General features: G+C 40.7%; 1 protein-coding gene across 6 annotated transcripts in view; it reads right to left on the reverse strand.

Moving 5' to 3' along the window:
• Positions 1-15,089, reverse strand: part of LOC143282957 (synaptotagmin-7-like) — a 587,353-nt gene that overhangs the window by 12,361 nt on the left and 559,903 nt on the right. For all 6 annotated transcript variants that reach the window (XM_076588882.1, XM_076588881.1, XM_076588884.1 and 3 more), the window contains one exon: positions 1,573-1,742. In XM_076588882.1, the coding sequence (XP_076444997.1) occupies positions 1,573-1,742 (170 nt within the window). The remainder of the gene's footprint in view (positions 1-1,572; positions 1,743-15,089) is intronic.

Raw genomic sequence — 15,089 nt, forward strand, 5'->3', positions numbered from 1 at the left:
AGAGAGAGAGAGAGAGAGAGAGAGAGAGAGAGAGAGAGAGAGAGAGAGAGAGCATGTATCCGTTTGTGTGTTTGAACTAAACAAAATATTGACGGGAAAAAAATTGTAAACCAATTTGTGTGTGTGTGGGAGAGAGGGGTGGGGGTGGGCTTGGGGGGTAGGTGTATACCTTTCAAAAGACAGCACCTTGGGGCCATATGAACCCTGTCTAATGGAGAGAACAATTTGTTTTGCCTGGCTCAACACAACAACAATACAGTTTTGTTCCTCGTGGACTTGGATGTCTCAATGCAGCCAGTGAACCGTCCTCTCACGCTATGCGGTCAAAAGACACCTGTTACAATAATTCAGCTGTGCTCCCAATCTCTGTTATGTGCACCTGGGTAATTAATTTATGGATGGTACTGCGTGTGCATGTCCTGGTCTTTTTGAGTAATTGATCATCGATATTTCTCATATCCATTTTTGTACATGTCTTTCAAACCTTTTTTTTGTGTCTTTGTAACGCATATAGTGCTCTGTTGTTAGGCGCTATAAAGGTATTGTTTAATACTGATAATAAATATGTCCTTTGATAATAATAATATTAATAATAATAACAAAATAATAATGGCAACAAAAACAGCAATAATAATGACATTAATAATAATGATACTACTACTTATAATGATAATCCATATTTCTTCCCTGTTATTTTTCTGTTTATAAGACGTCAGAACGCTGTAAACTGGTATATAACATTGAAATATATACTCTACATTTCTTCCCCTCTACTCTTTGACTGGTATTCTTTGCGTCATTTGAAAGGGCAAGAAATTGTAGAGAATATATCAATATATATATATATATTTTAAAAAATACAATTTTCTATCTTCGGAACGAAACTGAATGGAAAGAACACTGGGGAAGAAATGTGGATATTGCCCAATAACAATAATCATGAGATAACAATAAGTTTCAGTTTCAGTTTCAGTAGCTAAAGGAGGCGTCACTGCGTTCGGACAAATCCATATACGCTACACCACATCTGCCAAGCAGATGCCTGACCAGCAGCGTTACCCATTAAGAAGAAGAAACAGGAGAAGAAGAAATAAAAGCGCACACACACACACACACACATATATATATATATATATCTTGGTACATTGGACCAACATGGGCATAAATGAGAGCATTTTAAAACAACCACCCCACCCCAAACACAAATTCAGCTTTAAAGGTTAAAAGATTAACCAAGACTGTTTTTTGGTGTGTTCTCCATTACATAATGAAAAAAACAAAGACGTCTGGGCCTGGATTCAATATCTGTCTCTCTAGATATATATATATATATACATACATATATATATATATATATATATATATATATACACACACACACATTATAATGATAATACTAATACTAATAATAACAATAATATTAATAATAACAACAATGATAATAATAATAACACACACGCTCTCTCTCTCTCTCTCTACATGATAATGATAACAACAACAATAATAATATAATAATAACAACAATATATATATGAATAACACACACACACACACACATATATATATATATACCCGAGTGTCCTTGCATGGCTGCAGGTACTTCCAGCTGACGGGGGACTGCGACAGGTCAATCTCGTTGAGCGGCAGGTAGGTCTCCCCGATGGGGTCGTCCCGACTGAAGCGGTCATAGTCAATCACCTGCAGGTACAGGGTCTTCTCCAACAGTTTGTTGTGCGGCCACCCTGCGAAACACACAGGAGAGTATGTACAGCTAATGAACCTGTACTTCAAGGGGGATGGGACATATAGTTACGCGTGGCAGTTCTCCCATGATTGTTCAGATGCATTACACAAGAGAGAGGATAGAACATGTACGCGGCAGTCCTTTCCTGATTGTTCAGATGCATTACACCAGAGAGAAAATAGAACATGTATGCGACAGTCGTTCCGAAATTGTTCAGATGCATTACACCAGAGAGAAAATAGAACATGTATGCGACAGTCCTTTTCTGATTGTTCAGATGCATTACGCAAGAGAGAAAATAGAACATGTACGCGGCAGTCCTTTCCTGATTGTTCAGTACATTACACAAGATAGAAAATAGAGCATACACGCGGCAGTCCTTCCACGATTGTTCAGATGCACTACACATGAGAAAAAATAGAACATGTACGCGGTGGTCATTTGGTGATTGTTCAGATGCACTACACATGAGAAAAAATAGAACATGTACGCGGTGCTCATTTGGTGATTGTTCAGATGCACTACACATGAGAAAAAATAGAACATGTACGTGGTGGTCATTTGGTGATTGTTCAGATGCACTACACATGAGAAAAAATAGAACATGTACGCGGTGGTCATTTGGTGATTGTTCAGATGCACTACACATGAGAAAAAATAGAACATGTACGCGGTGGTCATTTGGTGATTGTTCAGATGCACTACACATGAGAAAAAATAGAACATGTACGCGGTGGTCATTTGGTGATTGTTCAGATGCACTACACATGAGAAAAAATAGAACATGTACGCGGTGGTCATTTGGTGATTGTTCAGATGCATTACTCCAGACAGAAAATATAGCTATAGTGAACCAGTGACTGTCAGGAACACTTCAGAACAACGAGAGATACTTCTGTGGATTATTTTTGCACACAGGAGTACGTATATGTGTTGGGCCCATACGTGCGTTCGTGTGTGTGTGTGTGTGTGTGTGCGTGTGTGCGCGCGCGTCCTGTATCACATATAGAACTGGCTGTAAAAGAAACAAACAACGCCACAGTTTATCCATGTCTGTGTGTCCCCCCCCCCCCAATCCTTCCTCCCTCTCTCTCTCTCTTTGGTGTCTGCAGTCACATATGTGTACGAGTGTGTGTACAAGTATGTGTGTACTTGTGTGTTTGCTCGCACAGCATACACACTCGACGTTATCTTTCTCACGAGACAGACAGACAGAGAGAGAGAGAGAGAGAGAGAGAGAGAGAGAGAACAAACTTTTTTAACGAGTGAAGTGGAATTAGCATGCATTTGCTTATTTTACGTCCAGTACTCAGGGCAAAGAGAGGAAAAAAAAAATCACAAAATAACAAAAGGTTACAGAAATACAAACATGACATTCAAATACACTCAAATACATAGTAAACATTTACAGGTACATAACCATAATACTTGCCTTTATGCCCAAATGCAAAAAAATATACATGGTTGTATACACACACACACACAAACACACAGAGGGGAGAGAGAGAGAGAGAGAGAGAGAGAGAGAGAGAGAGAGAGAATGATGATGATGATGACGATGATGAAGTACACACGGGACATTTGGATACACACAAATACATTGGGAGCCGGGAAAGAATAAGTAAGCACTGATGTGTGTTTGTGTGTGTTTAAAAAAAAATCACATCCAGTTCTCGCCCTTTATATGATGTGTTGCACACACACACACACACACACACGCGCGCGCGCGCGCGCCAGAAAGCGAGCGAGCTAGCGAGAGAACGAGAGAGAGAGAGAGAGAGAGAGAGACTCAGAGGTGGTCGACAATTTTTTTTGCAGCGCTAACATCAAAATCTAATCACTTCTAAGGCCGGCTTGCAGATTGTTGCACTGATAAACAAAAGCCGATTTACTCGCTCGAAAGAGCACCTCGCAGACACTGGGTGCGTATTGAGCGGCGCTTGTTCGGGCGTGCCTTTTTTGCGCCCATGCAGACAAAACAACTTAATCTCATAAAAAAAGCTCAACACCTCAGCATCAGCAGCCGCCTCAAAACAGTAACAGTAGTTGTATCGCTTTTCGGTGTTCGTGGTAGTGGTCCTGAGGCCGCGGCTCATAAATTGATAAAATGCTGTCCATCAAGGAAAAGAATGCAAAAGTATAGTTAGAGATGTAAAAACAAACGCAAATGTTCACAAACACACACACACACACACGCGCGCGCGCGCGCGCGCACACTGACTGAAACCATTTATTGTCAGGTCAACTTTTTTTGTTGTTGTACTGACATTTTAGCAATTATTTGAACAATATCAACTGAGCAACACAAAGAAAATCAAATTTGAAAAAACAACAAAAAAAAACAAAACAACAAGAACAAATGATACGAATACAATTTTAAAAAGCAACATATCTAACAAATCATTTTACCAAATATCAATAACATCAATATCTCAAAAAATGTTTTAACACACACACATACTCACAGACGTGTATCTCTCCCCCCCCCCCCCAAACATCCATGCATGCACATATAAGCCCATTCAGATTCCCCCACCTCATCCCCCTGCCCCAAGTACACTTGTATAGTCACACTCTGATCTCCCTCTCTCCCGCTCCAAAGACATTAAGTGTTCACACACACACACACACACACACACACACACACACACACACACGCCAGCTGCAGCGACCATCCCAAACATGATTCCGATCAAGGATTAGACAGAACTTCGAAACGATTCCTGCATAGCTGTTGTGTTTCATGTTAAATCTTGCATATTTCGTTGAAGATTTTCTATATTTTACATGGAATGCAGATGCAGAATTTAGCCTTAATATGTACACTTCCAAGATTTTAAACGTTGTGTTCGTGCACATAACTTTATATGAATAAATAAATGAATGAAAATAATAAATAAGCATACCTTTCCTCCCGGTCAACTGGACAATAAGCAACGATAGATATGCAAAATAATGAACCAATAAAAAAAAAAGAAGTAAAATTATAATACTCAACCGAAAAAAGTTTCACGTATGGATTTTTTTTTTTTTTAATGGACATGCAAAAGAAATATGAGGCGGGAGATTTAAAGAGGAAAAGGGTTTGAGACCAGTGGAGGGTACAGAAGGGAATCCTGCCTCATCGTATCACTGACGCTGTGTAACTGTCCCCAGATGTATTGGCTTCAGCAACACTCCCCGTCACTGCTACACCGAGGATGCAGGAGCAGTCTAGGACGAAATTCAGTCCGTCCATTTTTTTCTGAATACACGAAAACTCGCAAGGTTTTATTTATTTAATCATGTATTGATACCATTTTTACCGTCATTATTTATTAGTAGTAGTACCATCATCATCATTATCAAATAACTGAATTATAAAAAATTATGAAAAAGCCTATCACATAAGCGGAGACACCACCTAAACATTTATCGGTCTCCCAAACTTTACTGATTATGCTCAGTTAAAAAAGAAAATCACCATTTGAACGTAAAAGAATAGACGATAATTATATGGTAAGGTATTAAAAGTGATAATTGCGATGTGACACCCACGATACGATGTGATACTTTCTGTCAAAGATTTTGTTCTCACTTTGCACTGCACTTGTTTTCGCTGTCATTGGCATTCACCGACCCCCAGCAGGAACATAACATGTTTTTTGTTTTTGTTTTAAAGGAGAGAAAACAATATGACAACAAAAAAAGACCCCATTAAACCGTGTCATTTATACATGCATATCAAGAGAACAACCTGACATTTTAAGGGCAAACGTCAATAGGTCATTAACCTCCTGCACATGGGCTCCATCTGTTGGTAATGAAGGCACAGTCAAGGGGAGCGACTCTGTCCTTCAGCCATTCGAAACTCGCTGCTGCTGCTGCCATCGAGGTGAAAAACGATATGTTTGAAAACAGGTTCCAGCAGGAATACACCAAATCAGCTCTATGTACGAGTACAAAGGCATGGTCTGTCGTGTTTATCAGTGAGAGAGAGCAAGAGAGAGAGAGAGAGAGAGAGAGAGAGAGAGAGAGGGGGGGGGGAGGGAGGGAGAGAGAAAGGGAGGGAGCTACAAAGAGAGACAATGAAAAGAGAGAGAGAAGAAAGAGAGAGAGAGAGAGAGAGGGGAAGGGAGGGAGAGAGAGAGGGAGGGAGCTACGAAGACAGAAAATGAAGAGAGAGAGAGAAGAGAGAGAGAGAGAGAAAGAGGGGGGAGGGAGAGAGAGAGAGAGAGGGAGGGAGCTACGAAGACAGAAAATGAAGAGAGAGAGAGAGAGAGAGAGAGAGAGATAGAGAGAGAGAAGAGAGATAGAAAGAGGGGGGAGGGAGGGAGAGAGAGAGAGAGAGCTACGAAGACAGAAAATGAAGAGAGAGAGAAAGAGGGGGGGGGGAGGGAGAGGGAGGGAGCTACAAAGAGAGAAAATGAAGAGACAGAGAAGAAAGAGAGAGAGAGAGAGAGAGAGGGGGGGAAGGGAAGGAGAGAGAGAGGGAGGAAGCTACAAAGAGAGAAAATGAAGAGAGAGAGCAGAAAGAGAGAGAGAGGGGGGAAGGGAGGGAGAGACAGAGGGAGGGAGCTACGAAGAGACAAAATGAAGAGAGATAGAGAGAGAGGGGGGAGGGAGAGAGCTACAAAGAGAGAAAATGACGAGAGAAAGAGAGAGAGAAAGAGAGAGAGAGGGGGGAGGGAGCGACAGAGAGAGGGAGAGAGCTACAAAGAGAGAAAATGAAGAGAGAAGAGAAGAGAAGAGAGAGAGAACAAGGGGGTAGTATCAGCATCACATGTTCATATATATATATATATATATATATATATACAGAGAGAGAGAGAGAGAGAGAGATACAAAGAGAAAATGGAGAGAGAGAGAGAGAGAGAGAGAAGAGACTGGGAAAAGTGAGTGAGAGAAAGGAAAAAAAGGGTGTGGGGGTGGGGAGAGAGAGCGAGAGAGAGAGAGAGAGAGAGAGAGAGAGAGAGAGAGAGAGAGAGAGAGAGAGAGAGAGAGAAAGAGGAGGGTTATATAGAAGGTGAGAGAGGGAGAGGGGGTGAGAGGGAGAGACTGGAGCCACTGTGATGACATGAGGTGTCTTTTGTGGCACTCGCGGAAACAACACAAAGAAAACACAGCCCTCTACGAGCGGAACACGATCGTCAATTAACCAAACACAATATCATTCACAAGTTTACACACAGTTTTATTTCGCTTTTCTCTCAAGAGAGCGGCGGAAGCTTTTAAGCTAAATATATATATCGCTAATGGCAAAATTCGATGCGCGCACATACACATTCCGACACAACAGCGACATCAACCAGAATAATAAAACAATATGCATAACAAAAACAAATCCAACTTGCTCCCTATCACATTAACTGCAATCATAACATAGCACAGTTTTCTGTTGCATCAGGCATTCAACAAACATGTAAGATTATTTTCTGCGAAAGTTATAAGTTTGGATAAGTGCTGTGCTCTCCAAAGCGTTAAATTTAACAGCATTCCTCAATAGACAACTTCAGCAGTTACGCGCACATACTGTGTGATACTGGGGAATGAGCCTTTTAAATAAACAGAAAAAAAACAATCGTCACTAATTTCGTCCGCATTGCATGGAAAATAATTTTTCGCTGCTTGGTTTATCACCACAAGCAGCTTGGTTCACTGAACAGGACATCTGACACTGAAAAGTTTAAATTTCATTTAGGGTTGTTGGAGGGTAATTGATATTTTTCAGCTTTATCATTGGCAGACTTTCGGAGAGCAACCATTTCTTCAATAAACAATGACGTTATGCAAACATCTAGCAAATGATGCAAACAAGCTTTCATCTAAATCTTTTTCTTCGTGTCTAGACATGTTAATCATGTAATCTTTCTGTTGTCTTTGCTTCATGAATGTTTATTACTTTTTTTAAATGTTGAAATTCAAAAGATGATCAATAATCCGCCACCATGGTAAATTGAACTGAAAAAACGACAACAATAAAAAAACAAAACAAACAAACAAACAAAACCCAGCTGCAACAAATGTAATTGGTAAGAGAACACAAGTCGTATCAAGCAAATTGCTGAATAAAACAACAGGAAAGGCGTGAACAACCTAATTAAACTTTCATTTTCCATCACAATAAAAACCACACTCAAACATCACTCAAGTTTACATGCACTCGCGCGTCCGAAAATTAATGTGATGCGGGGACCAAGGATAAAGCAGACTCAGTATTGGATGTTGGAGGATTGTAGACATAATAAATCATTTCCGACATCTTTTTTTTTTTCCAGACAGAAACAGCCCACTGACTACAACTGCTACATACACTGCTGGAGATGTTTGTTTCTTGCACAGCACGATTCCTTTAATGACAGACTCAAAGATCTTTGCACACAAAGGATAAAATACAAACACAATAAATGCAATCTCATACATCTACAGCGTATAAGATTACTAAAACACAGATAATTACAATACCAGTTATGTAAATTCAACTCACTGACCTCTCTCTCACGAAATGAAGCGCGCGCATGCGCAGACATGCACTAGCCTGAATGAAAGATGTCGCCCATCAGGTCTGAACGAAACGCGGAAAAAAGCAGGTATATGTATGCACATACTCGTCGCATCTAGATATAGAACATTTTGCTTGCGCTGCGAATTACTGCAGATATTGGATCCAGACACATCAAGCGCGCGCATACATGCATGCACTCGCTCACCCTTCCATCCACGCACACACACACACACATCTCGGTCACCTTGCCTGTGCAATACATCTTGCCACATTGCAGCGGGAAGACATGAATAATCACGAGAAGCTGGCTTTTATTTTGATTTCCAAAGGGAAACGACTCAGTTCGCCAAGGGCCCAATAGGCTGGGGAGAGTCGATGATTAGATTTTACGAGAAGAAAAAAACCCCAACCACCCCTATTTAAATTATAACACTCCCACCCTCCTCTTTACCGAACCGGTGTGACGCCTCAAAATGACCCCACGCCAAGTTAACTCCATCCAGTCATTGTTGGTAATGCCTGAAATGGCTCTAGTGGGGAATTAGCCCGGGACGACACCAACCATTGTTCTGGAATGACACCACACCATTAAAATCAAAACAATATCAAAACAAGAGAGGCAAGGCCTTCAAGACTCACTTGTGATACACTTTAAAAAAATCCGAGCTTTTTATGTATTGAGTATAATTTCAAAATGTAATGTTTAAGATGAGAAAGATCAGTTTAAAGCAAATTAAGTTCCCTAGCATTAATTACAGAGTAATTTCCCTTTATTACTATCTGCACCAAAACATTTGCAAAATAAATAAAACTTCCATGCTTAGCAAAAGAAGTTCCTGTTTGAACAAAAAATGATAATAAAGACTGCTCTTGTTGTTGGGTCAGAATATCAGATCAAAGTGCCAAGTTTAGAGAATACAAAAAATATAAATATAACAGTAAATGCAGTTTGCATATAATTAGGCTTCATTTTTTTTTATATTTTTTTGTGCCCATCCCAGAGGTGCAGTATTATTTTAAACAAGACGACTGGAAAGAACTGATTTTTTCCTATTTTTATGCCTAATTTGGTGTCAACTGACAAAGTATTTGCAGAAAAAATGTCAATGTTAAAGTTTACCACGGACACACAGACACACACACAGAGACAAACAACAGAACACCGGGTTAAAACATAGACTCACTTTGTTTACACAAGTGAGTCAATGATAAAAATGCATAAATCAGTACACCGATAAAAAACAAAACAAAACAAAAACAAAACAAAAAAAAACAACAAAAAAAAAAGAAAAAAAAGAAAAAAAAAAGAAAAAAAAAAGTGGAGTGAACTTCGAGCAGCCCCCCAAAAGTCCTGGTTCCAAAAGTACCCAATGATGAGTCAGTTATGGGCTGGTATCTTTTTGACCCGTCATTCAAGGTCAATAGTCATCTCTCTCTCTCTCTCTCTCTCTCTCTATATATATATATATAAATCATAAGTTTAGAAAAACTGGACACCGCACCATGACCTGTTGGGCTCACTGGCTGATGCATGTTATGCGATTATAAATTAATAATTTGGGCCTGTATTTGATATTTAACACACACACACACACACACATATATATATATATATATATATATATATATACATACACTCGACATAAGTTTACATTTGGGCCAACAGCAAAGTGAGAGCTGTATTATCGATGGTTTCTCCAGTCAATGGGAAACCATTTACAGCTTAGTCTTTTGTGAAGGACTATGACTCTCAAACTAGGAGGCAAAATTGCACTGGCTCTTAGTGCTGCAGCCTTGTGGGCTAGTTGGCCTTTGGGAACCATCCCAACGCCGACTGTCCTAAAACCCTCTTGGCCGAGAGAGCCCAAATAGTCGGAACAGCAGTTGCCTCCTCTGCTGTTCTGATGGTCATAGTCGGACACGACTGACTATCACACACACACAATTTTATTAAGTCTACACAAAAACGAGTTCAGCGTATTTAGGGTCAGCCCAGTCTATGTGGAGTGATGGCCTAGAGGTAACGCGTCCGCCTAGGAAGCGAGAGAATCTGAGCGCGCTGGTTCGAATCACGGCTCAGCCGCCGATATTTTCTCCCCCTCCACTAGACCTTGAGTGGTGGTCTGGACGCTAGTCATTCGGATGAGACGATAAACCGAGGTCCCGTGTGCAGCATGCACTTAGCGCACGTAAAAGAACCCACGGCAACAAAAGGGTTGTTCCTGGCAAAATTATGTAGAAAAATCCACGTCAATAGGAAAAACAAAGAAAACTGCACGCAGGAAAAATACAAAAAAATGGGTGGCGCTATAGTATAGCGACACGCTCTCCCTGGGGAGAGCAGCCCGAATTTCACACAGAGAAATCTGTTGTGATAAAAAGAAATACAAAATACAAATATAAAATAACTCCATGGGGAGTCATTTTGGGGCAGCACTCCCGGTCCTGAAATAAATTTCCCTGGAGTCTTTTTTTGGACATGGAATGCAGTCATTCTAGTTCTGCCCTGTAAATCTCTCAGAATTGGTTTTGATTTGTCAAAAATTCGGGTGATGACAATTATGACAAGCTAGCGTTAAAAACATTCCAAATGAATAAAAGGGTTGTGGGGTTACGATGTAAAATGAGGTGGAGTGAATGAAATGACCTTTCCTGAAATCACTCCAGGACAGGTCGGCTGCACTGGAGTCAAAAACAATTGTAAGTCATTTCAAGGCGCTACATCGGCAGCTAATGGTTCTCACCTTTCAGCATTTGTTTACTCTTACCTTTTTTAAATGTTTATTTTCTCTCTCTCCCCAACCCCCTTTTTAATTTATTAATTAATTAATTTTTTTTAATGATCCCGTTTACTGGTGTCGCTCCAGGTAAAGACCTACGAAATAGCCAGAATGGCGACAATTTGGTAATTTGAAACTGTGGCCAACTTCATCCTTTTTCAAAGTAAAAAAAAAAATCTTGTGCTTACGCATGTATGCACGCACGCATTCACACACACACACACACACACACGTGCACGTACACACACATATATATATAGACAAAAACATCAGTAATCTGTACATGTCTCATGCTTGTGGTGTTTACTTCAGTAAATTCTACAACGAGCGGAGCCAAACACCCCCCAAGAGAGAATAACGGACGGCTAATAATCAATTAAAAGAGTCTCCATTAGCTGTCCTGAAACCCTTTCGTTCTCCTTTTGTGTCATTTGTTTTAGTTCGTTATTCAATTATCTATTTTTTGTTTGATTGTAAAGGCATATCTGCAAAGTCTTTCTGTTTTCCTCTACTATCATAGTGTCAAAGTGAACTGTGCAGATCTCAATAAAAGCTATCACACAACACTTCTGTGTCAGTGTTCGTTTGCTGACAAGACTGGGCTGGCTACTCCTGCTGTAAACACATACTGATCTCCATCGCAGCCTTTTGGATCCCCAGACATAAGTTGCAAAGATCAATAATTCATTAATTCTTTATCATTTACTACTATTGTTCTTTCTTTTTATTTTATTTTATTTTTTTAAACATGATAGTTCACCATCTTATTTCATCCTATTCCTTTACGGGCAGCTTTGAGAAGACGTAGGATTGCGATTTTTCTACCGCTGAGACTGACAACGCCACTGGTTTGTTTGTGGTATCTCTGGATCATATCCCGCAGGGGGTGGTTCCATGCCATTGCCCATATCTGACGGGTCCAAAAGGGAACGCAAGTGCAGTCACATCAGGAATTACGTGTGGTTCTCTCCCTTAGAGAGAAATCAAATGACCCCCCTGCACTGTCCTCGAAAGGTTCAAATACTCCCAACGGTCGTTGTTTCTACGCAGAGAGCTTTTTCATCATTACTTTCTTAAAAAACAACAACATCATTCATTCATATTATTTTTTTGGGATAAAGACATCTCTGTGAGGTAATTTTTAATGACAAAATAATTGTCTCTAGCGTTTCATGTTATATGCATATACAACACAGGACTGTCCTGGAATTCTTGATGCCGCACCAACAGCAGTAGAAATGATGCAGATGCCAATGAAAGTAGGGAAAAAAGCGAACTGGTATATAAAATTTTACGAGATAAAAACCCCAAACAAGAATACTTGTAAAACAATATTCTTGACGCCGCATGTGTGGCAGTGAAAACAAGAGGTAGACACCACTCAAGGCAAAGCACAAACCCTAACCAGATTCCAACCTTCTCATGTTGCCCCCAGCCAAGCGGTCCCCCCCACCACCTCCTTCTACTCCCCGTCAACCACTGTTGGCGGCAGACTATCCGGCTCCATTTTGAACGTAGTCGGCCACTTGCTTAGCAAGACAGTCAAATACAATCCCAGATAGATACGAAATACGAGTTGCCTCCTCTGCTGTTCTGATGGTCATAGTCTGATACGACTGCATGCATACGGACACCGGCTTGGCTGCCTCCATGGGCTGGGTTGTATGAGCGATCCATGTAGCGCTGTGTTTGCTTTGCGTTAAGCATTGCTTTAACGTCTGTCGACTAAGTGTAGACTTTCTGCTGACTTAAGACATTTTCTTAACGCTAAGCAAACTTACTGCCGCTAAGATCGCCCATGAAACCGAGCCCTGGTCTTTCGCGTCCGAGTAAAAACATGATAGTTTATTTTATTTTTTAAAATAACTGATAACTTCCAGATACAGTCCAAGAGAATGTGTGTGTTCCTTTGTGCAACGAATGGCAATGTGACTCATCTCTCTCTCTCCCTACCTCACCCCCCCCCCTCTCTTTTCTCTCCTCCTCAGACAGGGTCTGCTGACCCAAGACTTATATAAACAATTCATTGTGTGTCTGTCTCTCTGTGTGGTCAAAGTGACATAGCACTTCTGGCAGACTCAATGTTTTTCCTGATCATTATAATTCTTACGCAATCGCTCTAATCCCTATCATAGTTTCGTGAATATGAAAAACAAAACTAACACCTTTATTGATTGTTGGAGATCTGGATGTCACTTCTGATGAGATAGACATTTTTTGCTGATTCACAGGTCGTCGAAAATGGATGTTTCTCACGTGCAGTTAAAATTTGCATGTTCACGTGTTCAGAGTGTCGATGGACAAATGTGAAAATAGTGTTGGACACGTCGTAATTGAATTCAAGCGAATGTCAACATGGCTGGGTTGGCGGTGATGGCAAAAATTTATGTTTATGAATTTGATAATAATATTGTGTTGTTTAGTGTTCGAAGAGCTCTTTTAATGGTCACTTTTATTCAGTTCCTTTGATATATATAATCTGTAATAATTATTACATGTGACGATGATGTGTTTTTATATATTTAAAAAATTACGTAGACTTATAAATCTAACGAGGCTGTAACTGTTTTTACAAATGAATCCCCCAGATAAAGGCTTCAAGCCGAATTAAAAAAAAAGAAGTGAAGACATTCCCAGATTTTAATTATTCTATCTATCTATCTATGTATGTATCTATGTATCTATCTATATCTCTCTCTATACTGCGTATGTGTGTGTTTGTATGCATGCGTGTTGTGTCTGTGTGCGCAGGTGCGCGCGCGCCAGTGTGCGTGTATGTTTGTGTGTGTGTGTGTGTGTGTGTGTGTGTGTGTGTGTGTGTGTGTGTGTGTGTGAGAGAGAGAGAGAGAGAGAGAGAGAGAAAGACGGAAGAGGGAGAACGGGCATTGACAGTATTCAATGTTTTATATGAATTACATAGAGCAACCTGAAGAAGTGAATCAGTCGAACATGTGACATTACCCAATGAATATCAGAAGGGAGAAAAAACAAGGGCGTGGGTTGAGACAGAGCAGGAGAAAGGGAGAAAGTGAATACATCCGAAAAAACAAGTGAAGCCACTGAGTGCAGTGGGCACGCTGGCAATATCCATGCTAATGGCGGCCACGGGGTAGTGCCAAGACTGACGGATGAGAAAACACTTACAAAAGGACAGACAGAGAGACAGGCTACAGAAGAAATAGCGTGGAGGCCATAGAACAGTTATGTAGCAAGGAGCATAATTATATGCTGATGGGAAACGAACGCACGAATTATTCAACAGTGACTTCTGTAAATAAGAACAGGGGTAAAGGAGGGGTGGGGATGGGGGGTTTGGGGGGGGGGGGGGGGGGAGGAGGAGAGCGGGATGGAAGGAGACAGATAACTTGATAGAGAGATAGGAGAGGAGAGGAAACAAAGACTGATATACATACATACAAATATATATACTCTCTCTTTCTCTCTCTCTCTCTCTATATATATATTTGTGTGTGTGCATGCGCGCGCGCGTGTGTGTGTGTTTGTGTGTGTGTGTGTGTGTGTGTGTGTGTGTGCATATTACAGAGAAGGGGGGGGGGGAGAGGGAAGGAGAAATTGAGAGAGAGAGAGAGAGAGTGAGAGAAAGAAAGACAGATAAATAGATAGATAGAGAGAGAGGGGGGGAGAGGGAGAGACAGAGAGGGGAGAGAGAGAGAGAGAGAGAGAGAGAGAGAGAGAGAGAGAGAGAGAGAGAGAGAGAGAGAGAGAGACAGACAGACAGACAGACATAGCGACAAACAAGGAACAGAAACAAACAATGTTCCCGATTTAACCATTCACAACACAGACAGAAAATAACAAATACAAACATTTGCCTTATTGGATCTGAAAGTCATTCGACAAAAAAACAAAAACAAACAACAACAACAAAAAACAACCCAGTGGCCTGCATGTTATGTTTTTGCTTGGACACGAATGACACCCGAAAACAGCCAGCCAGAGCCGGTGTCAGTATTGCTGCCTTCAGCACAGAGACAGAGGGTCTGCCAACAAACAGAGTTTCATGTCGTGGTGACTTGGTGTTTTGCGTGCAGTATCAGAAACGGGGAGAAGGAATAATGAA

The sequence above is a fragment of the Babylonia areolata genome, chromosome 6 (genome assembly GCF_041734735.1).
Source record: "Babylonia areolata isolate BAREFJ2019XMU chromosome 6, ASM4173473v1, whole genome shotgun sequence".
Lineage (NCBI taxonomy): Eukaryota > Metazoa > Mollusca > Gastropoda > Neogastropoda > Buccinidae > Babylonia > Babylonia areolata.